The 27,123-nt window shown below is 34.7% G+C and overlaps 1 protein-coding gene and 1 long non-coding RNA gene across 2 annotated transcripts in view; one reads left to right on the forward strand and one right to left on the reverse strand.

Annotated features, from left to right (window-relative positions):
- The window catches only part of LOC143251768 (plectin-like), a 108,999-nt gene that overhangs the window by 20,330 nt on the left and 61,546 nt on the right, over positions 1-27,123 (forward strand). Inside the window, exon 2 of the mRNA XM_076503011.1 lies at positions 17,447-17,508. Coding sequence (XP_076359126.1) covers positions 17,447-17,508 — 62 coding nt within the window. The remainder of the gene's footprint in view (positions 1-17,446; positions 17,509-27,123) is intronic.
- LOC143253990 (uncharacterized) lies at positions 18,515-25,518 on the reverse strand. Its single transcript, XR_013029926.1, has 3 exons — positions 24,788-25,518; positions 22,719-22,838; positions 18,515-18,726 (listed from the first exon to the last, which is right to left on the reverse strand). It is a non-coding gene; the product is annotated as an uncharacterized LOC143253990 (long non-coding RNA).

Here is a 27,123-nt window from a genome sequence, read left to right on the forward strand (position 1 = left end):
ATAAAACTAATAATAGTAATAATAAGCAGTAGTCCAGTAATAAAACTAATAATAGTAATAATAAGCAGTAGTCCAGTAATAACACTAATAATAGTAATAATAAGCAGTAGTCCAGTAATAACACTAATAATAGTAATAATAAGCAGTAGTCCAGTAATAACACTAATAATAGTAATAACAAGCAGTAGTCCAGTAATAACACTAATAATAGTAATAATAAGCAGTAGTCCAGTAATAAAACTAATAATAGTAATAATAAGCAGTAGTCCAGTAATAACACTAATAATAGTAATAATAAGCAGTAGTCCAGTAATAAAACTAATAATAGTAATAATAAGCAGTAGTCCAGTAATAACACTAATAATAGTAATAATAAGCAGTAGTCCAGTAATAACACTAATAATAGTAATAATAAGCAGTAGTCCAGTAATAAAACTAATAATAGTAATAATAAGCAGTAGTCCAGTAATAAAACTAATAATAGTAATAATAAGCAGTAGTCCAGTAATAAAACTAATAATAGTAATAATAAGCAGTAGTCCAGTAATAAAACTAATAATAGTAATAATAAGCAGTAGTCCAGTAATAAAACTAATAATAGTAATAATAAGCAGTAGTCCAGTAATAACACTAATAATAGTAATAATAAGCAGTAGTCCAGTAATAAAACTAATAATAGTAATAATAAGCAGTAGTCCAGTAATAACACTAATAATAGTAATAATAAGCAGTAGTCCAGTAATAACACTAATAATAGTAATAATAAGCAGTAGTCCAGTAATAACACTAATAATAGTAATAATAAGCAGTAGTCCAGTAATAAAACTAATAATAGTAATAATAAGCAGTAGTTCAGTAATAAAACTAATAATAGTAATAATAAGCAGTAGTCCAGTAATAACACTAATAATAGTAATAATAAGCAGTAGTCCAGTAATAACACTAATAATGGTAATAATAAGCAGTAGTTCAGTAATAAAACTAATAATAGTAATAATAAGCAGTAGTCCAGTAATAAAACTAATAATAGTAATAATAAGCAGTAGTTCAGTAATAAAACTAATAATAGTAATAATAAGCAGTAGTCCAGTAATAAAACTAATAATAGTAATAATAAGCAGTAGTCCAGTAATAACACTAATAATAGTAATAACAAGCAGTAGTCCAGTAATAAAACTAATAATAGTAATAATAAGCAGTAGTCCAGTAATAACACTAATAATAGTAATAACAAGCAGTAGTCCAGTAATAACACTAATAATAGTAATAATAAGCAGTAGTCCAGTAATAAAACTAATAATAGTAATAATAAGCAGTAGTCCAGTAATAACACTAATAATAGTAATAATAAGCAGTAGTCCAGTAATAACACTAATAATAGTAATAATAAGCAGTAGTCCAGTAATAACACTAATAATAGTAATAATAAGCAGTAGTCCAGTAATAAAACTAATAATAGTAATAATAAGCAGTAGTCCAGTAATAAAACTAATAATAGTAATAATAAGCAGTAGTCCAGTAATAAAACTAATAATAGTAATAATAAGCAGTAGTCCAGTAATAAAACTAATAATAGTAATAATAAGCAGTAGTCCAGTAATAACACTAATAATAGTAATAATAAGCAGTAGTCCAGTAATAACACTAATAATAGTAATAATAAGCAGTAGTCCAGTAATAAAACTAATAATAGTAATAATAAGCAGTAGTCCAGTAATAACACTAATAATAGTAATAATAAGCAGTAGTCCAGTAATAAAACTAATAATAGTAATAATAAGCAGTAGTCCAGTAATAACACTAATAATAGTAATAATAAGCAGTAGTCCAGTAATAACACTAATAATAGTAATAATAAGCAGTAGTCCAGTAATAAAACTAATAATAGTAATAATAAGCAGTAGTCCAGTAATAACACTAATAATAGTAATAATAAGCAGTAGTCCAGTAATAAAACTAATAATAGTAATAATAAGCAGTAGTCCAGTAATAAAACTAATAATAGTAATAATAAGCAGTAGTCCAGTAATAACACTAATAATAGTAATAATAAGCAGTAGTCCAGTAATAAAACTAATAATAGTAATAATAAGCAGTAGTCCAGTAATAACACTAATAATAGTAATAATAAGCAGTAGTCCAGTAATAACACTAATAATAGTAATAATAAGCAGTAGTCCAGTAATAACACTAATAATAGTAATAATAAGCAGTAGTCCAGTAATAACACTAATAATAGTAATAATAAGCAGTAGTCCAGTAATAACACTAATAATAGTAATAATAAGCAGTAGTCCAGTAATAACACTAATAATAGTAATAATAAGCAGTAGTCCAGTAATAAAACTAATAATAGTAATAATAAGCAGTAGTCCAGTAATAAAACTAATAATAGTAATAATAAGCAGTAGTCCAGTAATAAAACTAATAATAGTAATAATAAGCAGTAGTCCAGTAATAAAACTAATAATAGTAATAATAAGCAGTAGTCCAGTAATAACACTAATAATAGTAATAATAAGCAGTAGTCCAGTAATAACACTAATAATAGTAATAATAAGCAGTAGTCCAGTAATAAAACTAATAATAGTAATAATAAGCAGTAGTCCAGTAATAACACTAATAATAGTAATAATAAGCAGTAGTCCAGTAATAAAACTAATAATAGTAATAATAAGCAGTAGTCCAGTAATAAAACTAATAATAGTAATAATAAGCAGTAGTCCAGTAATAACACTAATAATAGTAATAATAAGCAGTAGTCCAGTAATAAAACTAATAATAGTAATAATAAGCAGTAGTCCAGTAATAAAACTAATAATAGTAATAATAAGCAGTAGTCCAGTAATAACACTAATAATAGTAATAATAAGCAGTAGTCCAGTAATAAAACTAATAATAGTAATAATAAGCAGTAGTCCAGTAATAAAACTAATAATAGTAATAATAAGCAGTAGTCCAGTAATAAAACTAATAATAGTAATAATAAGCAGTAGTCCAGTAATAAAACTAATAATAGTAATAATAAGCAGTAGTCCAGTAATAAAACTAATAATAGTAATAATAAGCAGTAGTCCAGTAATAAAACTAATAATAGTAATAATAAGCAGTAGTCCAGTAATAAAACTAATAATAGTAATAATAAGCAGTAGTCCAGTAATAACACTAATAATAGTAATAATAAGCAGTAGTCCAGTAATAACACTAATAATAGTAATAATAAGCAGTAGTCCAGTAATAACACTAATAATAGTAATAATAAGCAGTAGTCCAGTAATAAAACTAATAATAGTAATAATAAGCAGTAGTCCAGTAATAACACTAATAATAGTAATAATAAGCAGTAGTCCAGTAATAACACTAATAATAGTAATAATAAGCAGTAGTCCAGTAATAAAACTAATAATAGTAATAACAAGCAGTAGTCCAGTAATAACACTAATAATAGTAATAACAAGCAGTAGTCCAGTAATAAAACTAATAATAGTAATAACAAGCAGTAGTCCAGTAATAAAACTAATAATAGTAATAACAAGCAGTAGTCCAGTAATAACACTAATAATAGTAATAATAAGCAGTAGTCCAGTAATAAAACTAATAATAGTAATAATAAGCAGTAGTCCAGTAATAACACTAATAATAGTAATAATAAGCAGTAGTCCAGTAATAAAACTAATAATAGTAATAATAAGCAGTAGTCCAGTAATAACACTAATAATAGTAATAATAAGCAGTAGTCCAGTAATAACACTAATAATAGTAATAATAAGCAGTAGTCCAGTAATAACACTAATAATAGTAATAATAAGCAGTAGTCCAGTAATAACACTAATAATAGTAATAATAAGCAGTAGTCCAGTAATAAAACTAATAATAGTAATAATAAGCAGTAGTCCAGTAATAAAACTAATAATAGTAATAATAAGCAGTAGTCCAGTAATAAAACTAATAATAGTAATAATAAGCAGTAGTCCAGTAATAACACTAATAATAGTAATAATAAGCAGTAGTCCAGTAATAAAACTAATAATAGTAATAATAAGCAGTAGTCCAGTAATAACACTAATAATAGTAATAATATGCAGTAGTCCAGTAATAACACTAATAATAGTAATAATAAGCAGTAGTCCAGTAATAAAACTAATAATAGTAATAATAAGCAGTAGTCCAGTAATAACACTAATAATAGTAATAATAAGCAGTAGTCCAGTAATAAAACTAATAATAGTAATAATAAGCAGTAGTCCAGTAATAAAACTAATAATAGTAATAATAAGCAGTAGTCCAGTAATAAATTTCAATCATACAGTTTAAAGTATCTCCACTACTCTTGGTGAATAAGCGATAATCTTGAGAACTTATAGTAAGGCTATAGTGCGGGGTACGATGCACGCTGGACAGAGTTTCGACACTCTTATGTAGGTGTTACGTTTAATCAGATAAACAGAGTTTAATATTTACCGACAGGAGCGGTCTTGATAATTCTGGAGCCCCGGGCAATTGTCCAATTTGTCCAATGGGTAAGACCGGCTACTTTTACACAGGGTTCTGTTTTGGACACAGTTGTGACCAAACTGTTTTTTTTTTCGTCAAGACTCTAACCGTTCAAGAATTAATCCGATTGGTTGTTGTTATCGTTTTGAAGGTTTCTGTGCGACAATAACACGATATGTGGTAATGGTTGTTGAACAATATTTATACAATGTGTTTATATGTAGTATGAATATGTTTGTTACGTAGCTTGTACTAAAAATGATTTGAAAAATTAACAATCCGAATTTTCGCTTATGATAAATGTAGGCTTCACGGGCATAGTAGCCCCTAACTCAGAGCTGCTGATCAGAGGGAGGACGACACGTAATTAGCTCTGGCTGTGTACATGGTTACTCTTATTCGGAAAGCGGTGATGACTGTTTCTATTATAACGCCGGACTTGTGGATTATGTTCAATTTGGCATATCGCGACTCGAATCTTGGACTTTCTGATGCATAGCTGGACATTCTAAATAATAAGTTACACCTAAAACAATCCAAAGGACTAGAATAACAAACGAAACCAGTTAGAATAAGAAATGAAACCCGTTAAACAGTAGAATAATGATGTAGAAATGCAGAGGTAACAGGAGGGTGAAGAAATAAGAGACCACATTGCAGCAGTACTACTAGGAAAACTCAAATTTAAACAGGTTTGCTCGTTTCTTGTTAAGCATAGAACGACACATTGGATACTAGCTGTGCTGTTTGATACCTAACTCATTATTAGTACACCTACTGTCCGTTAGAGGCTGTTATGGATTCGTCTTTTATCTGAAATCAGATAATATAGGGCTCGGGAAAATAGAAAATTGTTGTAGATTTTTTGTTCAACTGGTTTCATGAACAACAAAAAATTATTTTCTGGAAATGTTTAATTTTATTTTTTGTAAATGTTGGTTTGTTTCTTTATTGAGAGCTAAATGTTGCACAGCTTGATAGGTGACGAGCGTAGTGCTTGTAATAGGGATCAAACCTTTAATTATAGGGTTACCGCTGAGTTACAGTGTAAACGTATTTTTTAAGTTTTCCCCGGGAGTTTAACCTGTTCAGTGCCGTAGACAAGAAAACTCGTCCAAGCTGATCGGTAACACTGCCACGGACGAGATAATTCTTTTTCAATAGTACCTAACTTCAACGCTAGATGTCAGCACCATACATGCATTTGACCTACTTACAAAGTGTTTCACTTTCCATCCAAAATGGCGTCACGAAAAAAGTTACAAAATGAAAAACCCGGCATAGGAGCTGTCGTAGCAGCCGAAATACTTGGCAGTAAACAGGTTAATGTTTCAGGCCTACCTTTGCTAAGTCTACTTACAACATTCCACAAAAGACACTACTGTTCTCTTACGGCACAGGTAGACATGTGTGTTTGTAAGACTGGATTTCTGAAATAAGTTTTTGGCCCTCACATGTTTGGTACACCATTTATTGAATGTTAAGTGCTATTTAAGTTTTCGTTGTTGTATCGTCTGTCGGAAGTTAAGGTATAACATCTGAACATAAGTCAACGTTCTGTGTCTAACGTAGTACCTACCGGCGTTTCTGGGTGTTAAGCCAACGTGTTTGTATTGAAACAAGTTCTACACGTGGCACGTGGATGTACAGGGAAGTTATGAATGTATGAAGATATTTGGGGTGCAAGGACCGGATACACAGCGAAAGTCCAGGAATAACATTTTCTTACACCAGAAAGTTCAAGGTTTAACCTGTGGGTTAAACGTTTTTATTACATTATTTGAATGTGTGAGAAACCCCTGGTGTAATATTTGGTTGCGCAGCATCGTTGCGGGTGTAAATTCTTGAAATACGTAAGGTGTAAGTGAAAGTTGTTGATGTTTGTTTGTTTGTTTTTGAATGCCGCGCAAAGCTACTCGAAGGCTATCTGCGCTAGCCGTTCCTAATTTATCAGTGTAAGACTAGAGGGAAGGCAGCTAGTCATCACCACCCACCACCAACTCTTGGGCTACTCTTTTACCAACGAAGAGTGGGATTGACCGTCCTATTATAACGCCCCCACGGCTGGGAGGGCGAGCATGTTTGGTATGACGAGATTCGAACCCGCGACCGTCGAATTACTAGTCGAGTGCGACGGGGATGCGAACCCTCAGATTACGGTCGCACGCCTTAACCCACGTGGCCGTCCGAGCCTAGTTGTGAACGTAGGAATCTTAATGTTTAACATATCCGTATAGAATACATAAAAAATACTGGTTATATTTCCGGTTTATACCATGATCTACACAAGAGAAAAAAATTGCTGTAGGTTTATATGAGTGATATTTTTAGATTGTCTTGATTTTGCTCGGAGCAGCGGATGACAACAAATATTTTACGACGAAACAGCGACAGAAATTTCTCCCCCTGGATCTGAGTTGCAATAACTGGACTATAAACAAGATTCAAGGTGACAGTGGGACAAATCCTGAAGTTCCCAACTGGAGAGAGAAGGAAAAAGGTTTTCGTTTGTGTTCTATCAACAGTATGTATCTCAACTGTTGAAGTTATCCCAAAGCTGTCTCACCAAGATCTGACTGAGAAAACTTGCTGAAAAAACTCAGTATGAAAAATAAGTCTGGAAATCAGTATCAGTCTGCAACTGTAAAAATGTGTAACAATAATAGACAAAAACACGACAATATGTGGTCAAGCGTCTCCTCTCTATTCACACGACTGGGGAACTCCCACTTTGTCAACAAGAATTGTTAAGCACTTGGGTTATGACCTGAGTTGCTAGTAGAAAACACTACAGTCGTCATTTATACCATGACATATGCTACAGTTGTCTTCCCTAATTGAAATCACGTGTCATATCTCAACAGTGGGAATATAAGCTCTGTGTTACCTTAACAAAAGTTCTCTATTAAATACATGTGAAGAATGCTGGAATAGTGAAGCATTATCCAGGACCTGTAGGTGTAGAACGTGTGGTTTTATATTACACAACCATTATCCAGGACTTGTAGGTGTAGAACGTGTGGTTTTATATTACACAACCATTATCCAGGACTTGTAGGTGTAGAACGTGTGGTTTTATATTACACAACCATTATCCAGGACCTGTAGGTGTAGAACGTGTGATCTTATATTACACAACCATTATCCAGGACTTGTAGATGTAGAACGTGTGATTTTATATTACACAACCATTATCCAGGACTTGTAGGTGTAGAACGTGTGGTTTTATATTACACAACCATTATCCAGGACCTGTAGGTGTAGAACGTGTGGTTTTATATTACACAACCATTATCCAGGACCTGTAGGTGTAGAACGTGTGGTTTTATATTACACAACCGTCATTTCAAGTTGTGGCTTTGTATCCTAGGAACAGTCAGACTGTGGCGTTATGTCCTAGGAACTGACAGACTGTTGCGTTATGTCCTAGGAACTGACAGACTGTTGCGTAATGTCCTAGGAACTGACAGACTGTTGCGTTATATCCTAGGTACTGACAGTTTGTGGCGTTATATCTTAGGTTCTGACAGACTGTGGCGTTATATCCTAGGTTCTGACAGACTGTGGCGTTATATCCTAGGTACTGAGAGTTTGTGGTGTTATATCTTAGGTACTGACAGTTTGTGGTGTTATATCCTTGAAATAAAGAGACATCTGACAGATTAACATTATTTCTTACCATATGATGACGTCACATTCTATAAACTGCCAAACGACAGCCAGAAGAACAATTATCAATCTTTTTTAGTTGTTCTGTCTATTGGGATTTCTTCCGGTTGCTATAGGCACATAAAAGTGTTTCAATACATATGTTTTATTATAAACCATTGCTTACTCCATCGTGTGAATCTTCATAAAAAGTCCAGTTTTGATAGAATCAGAATAGATATAAAATGACATGAAACTATAACTAGAACTTTATTTGTGGATTATTGTCATTTGTCAGTGATGGAACGAAATTGCATAAACCATTTTACAAATATTTTTAATGTTCAATATATTTTTGTATACAAGCTAGTTATATTCGTCCTCAACAGATGACAGCACTTCAGTTTTATTAGAGCTAAATATAGCATCAGTGGATGGGAACCTCGTTGGTATTTCAGTTCAATTTTCATACATAACATACCGCGAAACATTTCTAAAAGTATTTCTCTTCCGGAATGCCAAGACTGTGTGTTCGAAACACGTACACACATTTATAATAATCGTTTCTAGGTTTCTGTGAATCTTTCAAATTAATAGCCAACTACATATACCACTCATGTAAGATATAGGACGAAATTTTAGCAAAATAACAAAAAATACAACAAAATAAATATATATTTAACATTCAGAAGAGAACCAAGGTATTTGAAACGATCGGGCGTATACAGCGAAACCGATACTGTTGAAACAATTAATGATGAATATAGTGTCTCGATTACTACCATGTTTTTCCGTATCCTGGATGGTTTGATGCGTCTTGGTAATGTACGAATGGCCTCGTCGGCACTGCAAGTAACAGATATAGGGCGGTTCATATGTTATTACACCCATGAGCTCTTATAATTAAGTCAGTCGTAGGAAGTTTCACAGCAGTACACAAGATGCCGCGACGGCCGTATGTTACAACTGGTGTGTACAAAATACTTTCTAAAGTATATTTTTTGTTAGAAGTTATACACACTTACCATCTTTTCTAATTATTTTTTTACACATACTGCGTCTCCTAATTGTTTTATCACTAACAATTTAAAACTATTCAATTTTTATGAACAACTTCTATCGCTGAAAGTGACGTATTTTTATTTACTTCATTATTTCGACGTCACATATCAGTTGAACATGTCTTCTTCTAACAATATTGAGCAAAAGAAAATATTGTCAGCCATTCTGGTAAACGATACATCAGGTTGGTGTATCAGCAAATAATACACCAGTTTAATGTGTCAGTAAATATTACATCAGGCTGGTGTGTCAGTAAATATTACATCAGATTGGTGTATCAGTAACTAATACACCAGTTTAATGTGTCAGTAAATATTACATCAGGTTGATGTATCGTATCAGTAAATAATTTACCACTTTAATGTGTCAGTAAATATTACATCAGGTTGATGTATCGTATCAGTAAATAATTCACCAGTTTAATGTGTAAGTAAATATTACATCAGGTTGGTGTATCAGTAAATAATTCACCAGTTTAATGTGTCAGTAAATAATACATCAGGCTGGTGTGTCAATAAATATTACATCAGGCTGGTGTGTCAGTAAATATTACATCAGGCTGGTGTGTCAGTAAATATTACATCAGGTTAGTGTATCAATAAATAATTCACCAGATTAATGTGTCAGTAAATAATACATCAGGCTGGTGTGTCAGTAAATATTACATCAGGTTGGTGTATCAGTAAATAATTCATCAGTTTAATGTGTCAGTAAACATTACATCAGGTTGGTGTTTCAGTAAATATTACATCAGGTTGGTGTATCAGTAAATATTACATCACGCTGGTGTGACAGTGAGTATTACATCAGGTTGGTGTTGTCTGTATTTTTCTGACGGTAACAGAAGTGTTGTCTCTATTCTTCTAACGGTAACAGAAGTGTTGTCTCTATTCTTCTAACGGTAACAGAAGTGTTGTCTCTGTTCTTCTAACGGTTACAGAAGTGTTGTCTATATTCTTCTAAAGGTAACAGGAGTGTTGTCTACTGTTATAACGGTAGCAGGAGTGTTGTCTCTACTTTAGTGACGGTAACAGGAGTGTTGTCTACTGTTATAAAGGTAACAGGAGTGTTGTCTACTGTTATAACGGTAACAGGAGTGTTGTCTCTACTGTTATAACGGTAACAGGAGTGTTGTCTCTACTTTAGTGACGGTAACAGGAGTGTTGTCTACTGTTATAACGGTAACAGGAGTGTTGTCTACTGTTATAACGGTAACAGGAATGTTGTCTACTGTTATAACGGTAACAGGTGTGTTGTCTACTGTTATAACGGTAACAGGAGTGTTGTCTCTACTGTTATAACGGTAACAGGAGTGTTGTCTCTACTTTAGTGACAGTAACAGGAGTGTTGTCTACTGTTATAACGGTAACAGGAGTGTTGTCTCTACTTTAGTGACAGTAACAGGAGCGTTGTCTACTGTTATAACGGTAACAGGAGTGTTGTCTCTACTGTTATAACGGTAACAGGAGTGTTGTATTTACTTTTATTACAAAATTTTGATGCGTTATTCAAAATCATTGACAAATGAAGATACAGTCAATATGTAGATAAGACTGAACATTTTAATAACATTATTCGTATTACTTGAGCTCGTGTTCTGCATATATAAAAAGGGAAAACAATCATGTTTTCCTTTAATAGCTTTACGTGTTTTTTCCATGTATGTACACGCCTTTTGTCATTTTTACTCTATGCTTGCTAAATAATCTAGTTATATATTTAGCTGTAGCTGTTTTCCAGCCATTAGGCTTTAAGGTTTGGCTTTAAGTTGCCTAACAGAGGAAGTATGAATAACGTACAGTTAAATATGTCAGTGTATCAACTGTGCGTCAGCAAAGCCGCGACTGGAAGGTGCCTTAGATTACGTTCGTGTACATTCGGTTTCGAGGCTCCATCAAGAGCCTCATGATGCAACAAGAGTATATTGTGATCGTTAGATGGCGCTCGTGTTTACGTCTCAAGACGCTCGTATTATCCGCGACTAGGTATATCATGAATTATACGAAGTGGGTCGGTATGGTCTCCGAAAGAAACAGACACGCGAGCGAGTTTGAAGAATTTTAAACCAATTGATGCTAGAACTTTGAAAATGTTGCTTGTGATGACCGCGTAAAGTTTTAACTCGGTTATTCCCGCCAAAACACACGAGACGCGCATTTTCTTTTGATTCGAAGAAAGAAAGCATTGCTGAACATTGTTTTGATGCAACGTTATTCTAATCACGTGCTACTTAGCCGTCTGTGGCTTTAGCCTACTTTCACAACACTTAGGCTAAATAAATACATATATTCATAACCAACCGTCGCAAAACTACCTGGGTTCAGATCGAAAAGTGGCGCGACCGATTGAGACGCCAGCTAGTGAGCTACCCACCGTATTATAGAAACGAAAGTGCGAAACGATGGAAACCGAGACGAACGACGAACATGCTAGCCTTCAACAATATGAAACAAGTCTGTTTAGGATAAAAGGTTTGTGTTGTAACCCTTTGATGTGTTTGTCTGTTTGGTTCTTCTGACAGGTGTCGTCTTATTGACCTATTTAACGTAAGAAGTAGTTCACTCATAGTTATAGGTTGTCCGGTTGGGTTAAGAAATTTAAAGTGTTAAGACACGATATCAAAGTGCCGGATAAAGATTTTAATGTATTGGTTTCGTCAGAGATTTTTTTAGATATTTAGAGGGTCATTTAGAACATAGACCCTCTGATAAACTCACGTGTACACTTTTTCCCTACACGCGCCGGAGGTGGCTTAGTAACTAGATACCAAATTATGTATCCAAGAATCGTTTCCTGGGTCTCGTTGCTACAAAACGACACTCGGGGCAGTAGCTGCATTATAGGAGTGACTGTCAATTACTATCACCAATTAGAATAGTGTAAGAGCTGTTGTTGGGTGCAGTTGTTCAGTTGGTTTCGTTGTAGTATACTAGTTCAAAGCTAGGAACGGTTAATGCAGATGATAGCATTTTTGTCGCTGTATTATATTGATAATATAAGAAAAACAATGTTAGCGCCATATTTATCCCAATATATACGTAGTGAGTGGGAAACAACATCGGCACCGAAAACCCTTAGCAGAAATCTGAGTATAACATGTTATTAAATGTGATAAAAGTTAAGAAAAAATGACCTTTAGATTCCATATAAATGTAAAAGAATATATTTATATATATATTTAAACCAATGTTTCGCCTTTACTGCTTCTTCTGGGTTAATATACATAACTGATATTAGAAAGGCGAAACGATGGTTGAAATAAAAATATATTTATTTACATTTATCTGGAGTATAAAGGTTTTTTTTTCAAATTTTATCAAAATGTTATTAAATGTTTTGTTTGTTTTGTGGATTTCACGCAAAACTACACGAGGGCTATCTGCGCTAGCCGTCCCTAATTTAGCAGTGTAAGATTAGAGGGAAGGCAGCTAGTCATCAACACCCACCACCAACTCTTGGGCTACTCTTTTACCAACGAATAATGGGATTGATTGTACGTTATAATGCCCCCACATATGAAAGGGCGAAACTGTTTGGCGTGATGGTGATTTGAACCCTCGATCTTCAGATTGCGAGTCAAGCACTCTAAACCACCTGGCCATGCCGGGGCCTATTAAATATGAACTGATATTGTACAGTGAATTCTGTTGTACAGTAAATTCTATGAGAATTATTGTGATATTATTATAATAGTTTTCTGTGCTAACAGTACACAGATATACGTATTCGATAATGTTTATAAGGTTAGAAAAAATAACATCATGGCTTCATCAAAGCTGGCCTGGCATGGCCTAGCGCGTTAAGGCGTGCGCTTCGTAATCTGAGGGTTGCGGGTTCGTGCCCGAGTCGCGCCAAAACATGCTCGCCCTCCCAGCCGTGGGGGCGTTATAATGTGACGGTCAATCCCACTTTTCGTTGGTAAAAGAGTAGCCCAAGAGTTGGCGGTGGGTGGTGATGACTAGCTGCCTTCCCTCTAGTCTTACACTGCTAAATTAGGGACGGCTAGCACAGATAGCCCTCGGGTTGCTTTGTGCGAAATTCCAACACACACACACTCATCAAAGCTTCCATAGTAAAATAATTTTTTTGTTTCATGGTGTCGATGTCACGTTGAATCCAAGACCAGAACAGGATAATAGCAACAATACGACGGGTAAATGATAACTTTAACCCTAAAAGTACTAATAGAATACATCGGAGTTGTTGTTTTTTAACGTTGCTCTAAATTATTTATAGTTCTCATTGCTATAGTGACTGCTCGGTTTTGTTGACTATAGGGGGCGTAATAACGTATGAGTCGCTCAGAAAGAATGTACACAAAAATAATGTCGTTATTGAATTTTACTCCACTAATTAGTCCCACCATTTCCTCTGCATCTTCCACAGAAATAGAGTAATTTAAATGATAGAAATATAAAATTATTCAACACTAGGATCCCACCGCTCGTGAGTTGTATTTAAACGAGTCATTTATCTGAGAATTTAAGTAATTATTTAGCACTGTCTGTTTCGGCCGAATAAACAGAGTTATATGAGCGCGTTTGTCAGGCAAGATAATAAAAAAATATATATATTACTTGCTCTTAAGCAATAGCTCATAGTAACTGGTCACAAGAGGGCCGAATTATTAACAAAAACGTATTTTTCCAAAAATCATTAAAATATTTATTTGTGCATTTAGTGTTTTAATACCAAATATCAGTAAGATAACATACATATGTGTTTCTGTTCTTCGGTGATTTTTATTAAATCAAATAAAACTATCAGTTTTTAATCTCATGTTGTTCAACGGACAACTAGAAACTGAGAATATATATCTTGAACAAAGAAAAGTACTTGTGTTTGTATTATTGGTAGACTGTTTTCTGTGTAGTAAACTGTATACACAGGTGTTGTTATACACGTATGTCTTCAACAAAGAAAAGTACTTGTGTTTGTATTATTGGTAGACTGTTTTCTGTGTAGTAAACTGTATACACAGGTGTTGTTATACACGGATGTTTTCAACAAAGAAAAGTACTTGTGTTTGTATTATTGGTAGACTGTTTTTTGTGTAGTAAACTGTACACACAGGTGTTGTTATACACGTATGTCTTCAACAAAGAAAAGTACTTGTGTTTGTATTATTGGTAGACTGTTTTCTGTGTAGTAAACTGTATACACAGGTGTTGTTATACACGTATGTCTTCAACAAAGAAAAGTAATTTGTGTTGTATTATTGGTAGACTGTTTTCTGTGTAGTAAACTGTATACACAGGTGTTATTATACACGTATGTCTTCAACAAAGAAAAGTACTTGTGTTTGTATTATTGGTAGACTGTTTTCTGTGTAGTAAACTGTATACACAGGTGTTGTTATACACGTATGTCTTCAACAGAGAAAAGTACTTGTGTTTGTATTATTGGTAGACTGTTTTCTGTGTAGTAAACTGTATACACAGGTGTTGTTATACACGTATGTCTTCAACAGAGAAAAGTACTTGTGTTTGTATTATTGGTAGACTGTTTTCTGTGTAGTAAACTGTACACACAGGTGTTGTTATACACGTATGTCTTCAACAAAGAAAAGTACTTGTGTTTGTATTATTGGTAGACTGTTTTTTGTGTAGTAAACTGTACACACAGGTGTTGTTATACACGTATGTCTTCAACAAAGAAAAGTACTTGTGTTTGTATTATTGGTAGACTGTTTTCTGTGTAGTAAACTGTATACACAGGTGTTGTTATACACGTATGTCTTCAACAAAGAAAAGTACTTGTGTTGTATTATTGGTAGACTGTTTTCTGTGTAGTAAACTGTATACACAGGTGTTATTATACACGTATGTCTTCAACAAAGAAAAGTACTTGTGTTTGTATTATTGGTAGACTGTTTTCTGTGTAGTAAACTGTATACACAGGTGTTGTTATACACGTATGTCTTCAACAGAGAAAAGTACTTGTGTTTGTATTATTGGTAGACTGTTTTCTGTGTAGTAAACTGTATACACAGGTGTTGTTATACACGTATGTCTTCAACAGAGAAAAGTACTTGTGTTTGTATTATTGGTAGACTGTTTTCTGTGTAGTAAACTGTACACACAGGTGTTGTTATACACGTATGTCTTCAACAAAGAAAAGTACTTGTGTTTGTATTATTGGTAGACTGTTTTCTGTGTAGTAAACTGTATACACAGGTGTTGTTATACACGTATGTCTTCAACAGAGAAAAGTACTTGTGTTTGTATTATTGGTAGACTGTTTTCTGTGTAGTAAACTGTACACACAGGTGTTGTTATACATGTATGTCTTCAACAAAGAAAAGTATTTGTGTTTGTATTATTGGTAGACTGTTTTCTGTGTAGTAAACTGTATACACAGGTGTTGTTATACACGTATGTCTTCAACAAAGAAAAGTACTTGTGTTTGTATTATTGGTAGACTGTTTTCTGTGTAGTAAACTGTACACACAGGTGTTGTTATACATGTATGTCTTCAACAAAGAAAAGTACTTGTGTTTGTATTATTGGTAGACTGTTTTCTGTGTAGTAAACTGTATACACAGGTGTTGTTATACACGTATGTCTTCAACAAAGAAAAGTACTTGTGTTTGTATTATTGGTAGACTGTTTTCTGTGTAGTAAACTGTATACAAAGGGGTTGATATACACGTACTTTTTAAACAGAATGCACTACAACTACAGTGTACAGCGAACGCCACTGTCAGGGTTAACTAGTTTTTAGTTTCACAGACGGACACACTTCGTGCAGTGTTCTGCTTCAGCCTGACCTCTGACTCCCGTGAATATCTAAACTACTTATCTTACGTTTTTGGTGTGGAACTATTTCTCTTGGACAACAAGGCCTTGGGTAACCGCACTGGTGTCCTTGAAGTTTACGTACATAATTTAGAGCAGTCGGTACTGGCTTTTATTGTCTTAGCGTCTGACAAAAAACGTTGATGTTTTATGATCTGCACCCACGCGCAGTTCTTTTCAGTAATTTTTGTTGAGGTCGAAAATCCTAAAATAACATATTTTATGTTATGTATGTCTTTCATTGTCTGCGACATTATTATTTTTAACTTTTTAATCAATACAATACAAGTTTACCATGCTAACCACTGTTACGCTAACTAGACGTTTTTATCTAGTGGAAATAATGATATGTTATTTGTTTTCACATGGTTAGGTTTTGTCATGTTGTTAAAGCATTCAGAAAACACTACGTAATTGTTGTCGGCTGCATGATTTTTCAAGAAACATTTTATTGACTGTATTATTAGTATAATCTCAGTATATTTTAAAATAACTGCGTAAATGTAAATAAGTTTTCTCGTAGATGTACTTCTGTTTACTTAAATTTCTCAGCTTTTACTTGTCGATATTTTTGCATACTATCTGTACATAATCTAGACATTCAAGAAGCAAGGTTCGTCTTTATAGTTTGTGTTTTTAACTTCACGTAAAGCTAGCTACACGAGGGCTATTTGCGCTAGCCGTCCCTAATTCGCCAGTGTAAGACTGAAGGGAAGGCATCTAGTTATCACCAACCACCGCCAATTATTTGGCTAATCTTTTAACAACGAATAGTGGGATTGACAGAACTTTATAACGCCCCTCGGCTGAAGGGTTGAGCATGTTTAGTGTAACGGAGATTCGAACCCATGAGTCTCAGATTACGAGTTGATGACCCTAATCGCCTGGCAATGCCGAGCCTGTGAAATGGTTAAGTGTGACAAAGCCTTATGATGCACAGTGTAATTAAAGAAACATTTGAACATACCTGTGTGTTCTCTAGCTGAAACCAGAAAGTTCTATCTTTACATTTTGAGTAAAGCTAAACTGTTTTCTTTGCATGTATAAAAATATTTCATTACTACACATTCATCGTGTAATAATTTGACGATTTTATTAAAATACAAATATAGGCTTATGTGATGATGGTGGTGTAAGTGTATCGCTAAGTCTGTTAACTCACGTTATCACGAGGTGAGCTCTACATATATCTCCTCAAGCTGGCACGACAGGATAGGGTGAGGGTTTCTGGTATCGGTTCGTTAGTCATGGTCCGTTGAAACTACAGCAGACCCTAACACCTGCTGGATTATAATTAAAATCTGTCTTTGTACTATTAAGGCCAATGAAATCGTACCGAAAGTTTCGGTTTTCAATAAATACTATAGGCTTACAAAAGTTTTAGGGTTAACGTTGCTGGGTTGAAATGTCTCGTTGTTTACGGCATTGTCTTTCTAAAATTTCAGATGAACGTGACGCTATACAGAAGAAAACGTTCACCAAATGGGTCAATAAACATCTGAAGAAGGTATGTTTTGTTTCTTATTATAGTAGGTATCATTAAATGTTAAAGACACTAAGGCTAAGGCCTAAGAGATATGTCAGCTGTAACACTTATCGGCACCACTGAATGTTAGACTTATATTAAGTAAATACTGTATCTCTCACTGTTACGAAGAAAAACGTAAGTAGTATCATTTGTGTTAAGTCGCTAATAGTAAGGCTTAGGATATGTACAAGTCTTAACATGTGCCACTAAAATTAAGGCTTAGCAGTACTTAAATGTATTTGACTGTTACGAAGAAAAACATAAGTAGCAGTATTAAGTGTTAAGATGCCTAAAATTAAGGCTTAGCAGTGCCCATACGTTTTTTACTGTCACGAAGGAAATGTTCTAAATTAACACACTAATCAACTTAAAAGCAACTGTTAAAAGAGATGCTCATGTGACGACAGTAAGACAATGCCGGTTTGTATGCCAAACTGCTGAGTGTGCTTGGTATGTTACAAAAATATTCCTGGCCTGTCGAAAAAACAAACAAAAAGTTAGATACCTCTACGTTATATTATTTTCAAGCTTTTAAACTTCACACACACTAAAACTGTTAGATGTATTAGTAACCTGAGACAAGATGTGTCCCTGAAAAACTTCTTAGAAACAAGAAAATTATCGTAGTGAGATTAAATAGTGCTAACTAGACTCATGGCACACGCCGCCATCTCTTGGGCTGCTACTGTTTGACCGAATAGTGGAATTTCGCAGTCGCTGTTTCAGAACATTCAATAGTCCCATGTGCAGGTCACGAACCGTGGACCATACTAACACTTAGGCCACTCTCATACCAACCTAAACAGTGAAAAAAAATTTCTTTGGCGTTTAAGAATATTTCAGACGACTAATTCTTGGTAAAACGAACAAAATTTGCTGTGTGTACATACCCAAATAGTACAGTACTTTAGAAGAACAAGTGACGTCATTTTATCAACGTTCACCCTCAAGCCTAGTTGTAGTTTTGGGTGTAAGTTTTAGAGCTAGGCCACTGCGGGAATCGAACCCCAGGTTTTAGTGTTGTAAGTTCGTAGACTTACTGCTGTCCCACTGGAGGTGGAGGCTCAGTGTAAGGCCTCTTATTTTCCTGGCGTAAAGTCAGCTTTATTAGTTCGAGCCTAGATAGTTTTCTACAGAAACGTTGTTTCGTGGTGGGTTCATCTGTCTACCGTATCTGGTACGGCTGGAAGTACGGTTCTGAAAAAAGAAAAAAACAGATTCAGTTGAACCTGACTTCTGTCTACGGGTCCATACATGTGTTTGTCTTCAGCTCTCTAACAAAATGTCCTACGTGGTCACTTGGGCCGGTTCGTGGGGTTCTGTTTTACAGCGCATACTAGTGACTTTAATTCAGACAGTGGGAAAGTTACTCAACTAAATAAATGAGTTATTACATTGTTAATATTGATTAGGTGGCTATGCTTTCATTGTTGTAAATCTTGCTGTACAGAAGACGCAACGGTAAGAAGACTTGTCCCTTCCCTCCACTGTCAACCCTCCTAATGGGTCTCTGGTTCTTTACTCTAAGAATGGGTATCACACCGCTACTGTTCACAGGTGGGTGGGACTTTGACGAAGTAATTCGTGATGAATTTGTTAACCTGAAGATGACCTAAGAAGGTCTGTACTTTATTTTAATTAAAGTGCTAATACCCGTACCAGCCGTCTTGAGAATACGGGTCTTTGACGAGTTACGACCCCTGGGTCCCAAGAGCTACTTTTGTACCTTACAAGAAGACCTATCCCAGTCTAGGTAGACAGATCTTTGGGGATAAAACAGTATATATTTTATATGAATCACAAGTGGACCCCTGACGGTGTGAGTCAGACGGGTTCCATAAAAAAGGTTTTAATCTCGTGCATCTTACGGGTAGATAAGACTTTTTGCATAGTCCCTGCTGTTTAGTTTAAATGGTCTTCTAAGTGGGTGGTCAGTAATTAAAAGGTCTAATTTTTAATGTCCATCACAACATTAACTGTTGCCAGGTGGCGAAAGTAACTGGAGAAAATGTTAACAAAATAAGGAAAAGGTTTGGTACATCACAATGTCATTAAAACTTTTAAATGTCAAATTATATGCTAATGGTATTGCGACCTTTTGTTCGAAGTGTACTTAGTGGACTGTGAGGCAGTATTTCCAGGAAGTAATATGGTATTCTTTTATGTGAAGTTAGTAGTTAGTGACGTGGTATTTCCAAGAAGTAATGTGGTATTCTTCTATGTTAAGTTAGTAGTTATGTGACGTAATATTTCCAGGAAGTAATGTGATATTCTTCTATGTTAAGTTAGTAGTTAGTGACGTAATATTTCCAGGAAGTAATGCGGTATTCTTCTATGTTAAGTTAGTAGTTAGTGACGTAATATTTCCAGGAAGTAATGCGGTATTCTTGTTTGTTAAGTTAGTAGTTAGTGACGTAATATTTCCAGGAAGTAATGTGGTATTCTTCTATGTTAAGTTAGTAGTTAGTGACGTAATATTTCCAGGAAGTAATGCGGTATTCTTCTATGTTAAGTTAGTAGTTAGTGACGTAATATTTCCAGGAAGTAATGTGGTATTCTTCTATGTTAAGTTAGTAGTTATGTGACGTAATATTTCCAGGAAGTAATGCGGTATTCTTCTATGTTAAGTTAGTAGTTAGTGACGTAATATTTCCAGGAAGTAATGTGGTATTCTTCTATGCTGTTAGTAGTTAGTGACGTAGTATTTCCAGGAAGTAATGTGGTATTTTGAGGAAGTAAGTTTGTTTATCTTTAAAGTTAATAGTTCACTTATTGAACTTACGTTTAAATCAAACGAAGCACTTTACCGATGATTATAAAATGGTTTATAAAAATGCCTTCAACAAACACCAAAGTATCGTGCCAGACGAGATTGGATCGTATTTTTGGACGTGTACTTTTCTCGTGTCTGTAACTGAGGGGTAACAGTAAACGCCCTGAAGAGGCGTATTGTTGAATGTATAGACATTGTTTGATGTTTCGCGAAGTGTTGATGAAGTACCGGTAATTATGACAAGAGTCATATCTTCCTGTAGGAAGAATATACAAGACTTACAGGAGGCTGGTGTCCTCGTGCTGTTTCTATTAAAGTATCTGCAGGACTTTGAACTTGGAGGAGACGGTTTTAAACCCAGGAAACAGGCTTAGAGCGCTGGTTGACATATTTATAAACTCTAGACCTCTTCTAAGTAATAATTAAAAACATTCTGATGTCAATAACACACGGAGTGGGCCTTAAAAATGATGAATTGATGAGATTAATAAAGGGCGCAATTCCACCCCAATCCCCCCCAAAAAATTAAATGTACCTTTCTCCGTTTTATCTTTATCATTCATTACCTGGTGCGTATGCTTGAAAATTCGATGAACATTAAGCCTACTTTAAAACAGTTATTTTAATATATTGCAGGTTTAGGCCTTATTTTATTCATTATTTATTAGCTTCAACATTTCGCCTAGGTCCGGCATGGCCAGTGGTTAAGGCACGTGACTCTTATTAATCTGATGGTCGCGGGTTCAAATCTCCCTCACACAAAATATGCTCGCCCTTTCAGTTGTAGGGGCGTTACATGTAACGCTAAATCCCACTATTACTTGGTAAAAGAGTACACCAAGAGTTACCGGTGGGTGTTGATGACTAGCTGCCTTTCCTCTAGTCTTACACTGCTAGATTAGGGGCGGCTCCATGGTGGGACAAGGATAAGGTTACAGAATTCTAAAATTGGTTGGATTCCTTGCGACTTTACCCTACAGTTTTATTTTAAATCAAATGCATAATGGAGACACCTAGTTTCAGGTCAAACAGTGTATAATGAATACACCTGGTTTAAGGTGCCTCCGTTCCTCAGCGTTTTACTGAGTGCAAGAAAAGACTGCTACCGATAGTTGTAATTTTTATAAGAACTGTCACAGGGGAGATATTCATCTCAAATTGAGTTATTAAGTTAGGTTCTATAAAATGATACAGGTATATAATACCGAAACGAAAAAAAATATATATCGAACAACAACAAAAACATATCAGATTTGTTCCTTTTTTATTTGTTTATTTTTGGCTCGTGTTTCCATTTTCAAAATATTTCTTTCAATCAGTCAACAGAGGAGGTTTCCTTTTTTGTGGAATTCAATCACAAAAAATAAACATTTTTTCTCTTAATAAGTTTTTCTCAGATTGACCGTTTCGCACGTACAAAGTCTGACGGATTGATGTTGATGTGGGCATGCAGTTTTAGGGTTAACCCTTCAGGGGTTACGGAACGTGACAGACATTTGGCTATTATATATGTAGATATATTCTTGACTAGCGTCACGCTTGCGTGGTTCGGAGAGTCATGAAATAATCAGCTACATATCTTACCTATTAAGCCTTTAAAATATCTAGATTATTAGTTCTATGTAAGGGGATATGTATGCAATTATTTCGGACATTATATCACATTTTCATGGGGCTGTAAGCCTAACATTTTACTGCATAATACGTATTCTAAACAGTTCGAATAATACTGATTTTGAAGTTCGTGTTTATCACTCAAGAAGTGTACCCAGCATGCCCAGGTGGTTAAAGCCCGTCACGCCAAACATGCTCACCCTATGAGCGTGGGTGTGTTATAATGTTACGGTCAATCCCACTACGCGTGGATGAAATAGTAGCCCAAAAGTTGGCGGTGGGTGGTGATGACTAGCTGCCTTCTCTCTAATCTCACACTGAGAGACAGCTAGCGCAGATAGCCATCGTGTAGCTCTGCGCGAAATTCAAAAAATAATAAAATATACAAACTCAAGAAGTATGGCCCCAAGTATTAAGCATTATTATAACGATAAAAACCGGGTTTCGATACCCATATTGTGAACATCACAAATTGTCCATTGTGAGGCATGTTTTTCTTGTATTAAACTTTCACTTTGACAGTAGCTTTTTAAAAATTCGGCGTTCGATTCTCTGCGGTGGAAACAGTGGATAGTCTAATGTGGGTTTGTTCGAAACATTAAAACAGAATTGGAACTTTTTTTTTCGTGTCATTATACGTTGTGACAACGTTGAATGTAACGGAACGGATACTTCTTTACAAGAAAATTAACGTCTGGTATTTTCACTCTAACTTACTTGCACATAACCGTCTGTTGTTCTGAATGGATAGATTAGAGGGAAAACTGATATATAGTTAACGGCACCTTCTGTCAACTCTTACCGAGTAGTGGGATTTAACTGTCACTCTTATAACGCATCCAAGATCCCAAAGTTCCAAGCTTGTTTGTTTTTTGCAGCAACGGGACGCAAATCAGGAACCCCTGAAGCTACAGTTCTTTTCCTGCACAAGGAAGAAAGACATTTTAACATTTCGTCAAATAAATATATTTTAAAGTTTAATATAGTTTAAAAGACTTTTAAAGTGCCAGAAGAACAAAAACAGCAAATGAACAAACTTGTAGGTACTAAGAAGGTCCTTTGTTTAACATATTTAGTCCAGTGTTTAACGCGTCGGACTAGGGCACGAGGGCCAATGTTTCGTGTCCCGTTACAGTAAAGTTGTACTCTGTACTTCGGGGCCGTGGATATTTCATAAGAGTGAATGTCAAATCATAAGAGCCGGAAATTGGTGGAGTTTACCGGTATTATATATAGAGATGGCCAATCTTCTTTATTTTAGTGATAAAGTGTTGAGATACACAGTTTATATATCTGTTGTTTGGCCGCATCTCGGTGTTATATTACTGATAACAGTGTTTATCATAATATTAATGATAACAGTACTGTACAGAATGTATTTAAGTGGCACTGTTTCCAGACATTCAGACATAACAGAAAATAGTTTGAGTAAATTACAGAGCACGTTACCTGCTGTCGGTAATTTGGACGCCCTAACCACTTGTTTAAGCGATACTTTGAACAGAATAAGACATAATGTAGTCCATAGGTCCTGTTTTCCTAGTAAATGGTTCTTACGTTTTTCATCGCAATAAAAACTCTGACAGTGACTGATATAAACACCTAGTTTATCGTACAATCCTCGCTAGCCAGTTATACAAAGCCGTTGTAACGTAGCCCATCTTTTGACGGTGACGTAACCTTGTACATTGAATTCGTTCTGCGTGTGAAGTATATAAAGCTAAAAAATTCAATAAGCATATGTATATTAAACTTTTACACCGTTTTATCCAAGCACACCATGTTGTTATATGAAATTGCTGCGAGTACATTTCAGATAGTTGGGAGACGGTGTGAGATAAACATTCTATCAGGATACAAGCAACTCGATAATTGGACCATTATTGATAGTTGAGTTCAATAGTTCCCGGTGAGAACGGAAGCGGTCCAGGAAAGTCGGCTGTTTTTTTTAGTGGACAAGAACCCGAGTAGTTTTTGGAATGTAGTTTTAGGGTTAGCGAGGAATTTCGAGTAATGGGTTTCTTTCACTTCATTGTTTATTCATAAGTCAGTGTTTGTTCAACGTTTTCTTTATACATATCACCGAGCCACTAGGTGGCCTTAGACATACCACCGAGCCGCTAGGTGGCTTTAGACATACCACCGAGCCGCTAGGTGGCTTTGCTAATACTATAAACCCTTTTTTTTTAGGTGTTTGTTTAATATTTATAAAACTAAAGCTTTATTAATAATAACCAATTCTTACAAAACGTTTAGAGATTTCCGTCTATAGGTTTGATCCTTTATTGTCTAGTAGGCCTAAAAATATGCGATAATCAACGCATGCTCTGTAAACGTAAAAATTCTTCATTAATCGATGCTTATTTTGGAGACTTTAAAAATCACAGTTAATACTCTGTAGGCATGGAAATGTAGCAACAGTATTCTGTTGATTTGGAAATACAGCATTAATTTTCGGTAGGTTTAGCAATATCGCAATAATCAACGCATGCTCGGTAGCTTAAAAGATATCACAATAATCTACGCATGCTCAAATCGGCATGCAAGGATTCTTTGTGTAACCAGATTTCTAACAACCGGATTAAATTCAAAATCACCAGGATGACGAAACCTGTTTTGTAACGACGACAGCTAAAAAAGCTGTTTTGTTGAGCTCAAGGCAAGATGAAGAGTTGTCACGTGGGTTATGAATTCATAATATTTGAAAGACAAACTGCTATGTTACTCCCGTTCCTCGTACAATACGGACTTTTATCAGAGTTTCTAACTTAAAATTCAACTGAGAGTGTTGACGTTATCATTGAGACCATATGATTCAACAGTTGGGTAACTGTTGTTATTATTGTCATTAAGAAAGGCACTCAAACTTACCCTTCGTGAATCTAAAAATAACGTAGAGCTGGTTTTACCAGAGGGAGAAGAGACGTTACGTCATAGTTGGAACTCCAATTCTGAGCTTAACGTTGCGTTTCACTCTTGCTGTTTACTGTAAGTTACAAATATAGGTGTTACTTCAACAGTTTAGGTAATTGAAAGATAGAAAGCAGAACGGTCGTGAGACAAATGTCACACAATAAGTTTGTTTCAGAATTTCGTGCAAAGCTGTTCCTAATTTTAAACTGACAACCTAAAGGAGAGGCATATAGTTACCACCACCTTTGTGACTGCTCTTTTCTGGACATGTAGCGAGATTTTATCCTCACTGTTACAGAGCACACGAGACTTCAAAATGCGGCGCGTGTTTAGGCAGAAACCACGATTCAGGTGTTCTCAAAGCGTTATAATACTCACGCTGAACTGTTGGGGACACGTTATAAACTGTTATCTTACCGGTAGTATTGCGTGTGGTTTATTAAAACGGTATCGTGGAATATTAAAACCTACATCATTATTTGTGTAAAACTATTTAATAACCGGTATGTAAATTAGAGGTTTGGCCCTCAGACTAGACTGCTCGTGCCTTTGCGTAGGCTTAACTACAGATATATTAACGACAAACTGGAAACATACTGTGGTACGCCGTTCTCGTCTCTTGCTAACTTTATCAACAGACTCGGTTTAAACAAAACACAAGACTAGTATTATTTGTTTCTCGCACAACCTCTGACATATATAGATTTAATTTGTTGATAGCTTTTGCCACTTAAATAATTTCTTTTTCCACATTATATATTTGTATGAAAATTTATTTTTGAAAAAAAAAAAAAAAAACACGAACAAACTGAATTATGTAGGAATAACTACATTTTGTATACAGTTTCTACTAATCAGGATAGACAAATTTTGTTATCACTAGGTTACAAGGTGTGAAGATGTTATAATCACCATATAACATCATGAAATGTAACAGTACTAGTAATGTTATGTAACAATCCTAGTAATGTAATGTAACAATGCTAGGAGGTTTATGGACAGTGTTATTTTGTGACTTACTGTTATTTATGGACTCAAGGACAGTGTTAAAACATGACATATTGTTACTTACGAGTTTATGGACAATGTTATATTGTGACTTATTGTAACTTACAGGTTTATGAACAGTTTTAAACTGTGACTTATTGTTACTTACAAGTTTATGGACAATGTTATATTGTGACTTATTGTAACTTACAGGTTTATGAACAGTGTTAAAATGTGACTTATTGTTACTTACAGGTTTATGGACAATTATATTGTGACTTATTGTAACTTACAGGTTTATGAACAATGTTATATGGTGACTTATTGTTACTTACAGGTTTATGGACAATGTTATATGGTGACTTATTGTTACTTACAGGTTTATGGACAGTGTTAAAATGTGACTTATTGTTACTTACAGGTTTATGGACAGTGTTATATTGTGACTTATTGTAACTTACGAGTTTATGGACAGTATTAAAATGTAACTTATTCTTACCGATTATATCGACTTAGCTGTTGCTGACAGCTCTGATTCGAAAGACTGACAACAATTTCTAATAATATTTTGGGGAAGCATGTGAAAACAAAGTCTCGTGATTATAAACGTGTTTTGAGTTGTAACAAAGATATTAAACATTCAGGAGACGATTTTGCTAACCACTGAGGTCAGTCATAACAAGGTCACACGCATGTTAATGGTGACCATACTGACCTGAATTGTTAAAACATCGACAAATAACACTAGATTTGTTCAGACATCGTCTGTTCTTAAGTTTACGGGTTTACAATGCTAAAATCAGGGGTTCGATTTCCCTCGGTGGACTCAGCAGATAGCCCGATGTGGATTTGCTATAAGAAACACACATACCAACAATGTCTAAAATTTTTTTATTACCAAGGAAAAGAGAAACGGGTTTAGTTGTTTGTATTTTATAAAGTTACTTTATAAAGTACACCACACAAACCGAAGCTATGTTTTTTCAGATAACACGATTATTTATTGTTCGAAACCGGTTTTGTCTGTAGGGTTATTAGATATGGTAATATGTTATTCACATCCAGAGTTGTTGCTACAGATTTGGTCCAGAAATATAAGTGTAGTAACAGCACGAGCCAAAATTTGCCACGTACTCTTATCAGGAGAAATTTAATAAACAGTACTATATTATTGTAATTCATAGAATTTTAATAAACAGTACTATAGTATAGTTATTTAGGCAAGTTTAATAAACAGTATTATTATTTAGTAGACAATGTTAATAAACAGTACTATAGTATTGTTATTTAGACAATTTTAATAAACA

This window comes from Tachypleus tridentatus, chromosome 6, assembly GCF_004210375.1.
Source record: "Tachypleus tridentatus isolate NWPU-2018 chromosome 6, ASM421037v1, whole genome shotgun sequence".
NCBI lineage: Eukaryota > Metazoa > Arthropoda > Merostomata > Xiphosura > Limulidae > Tachypleus > Tachypleus tridentatus.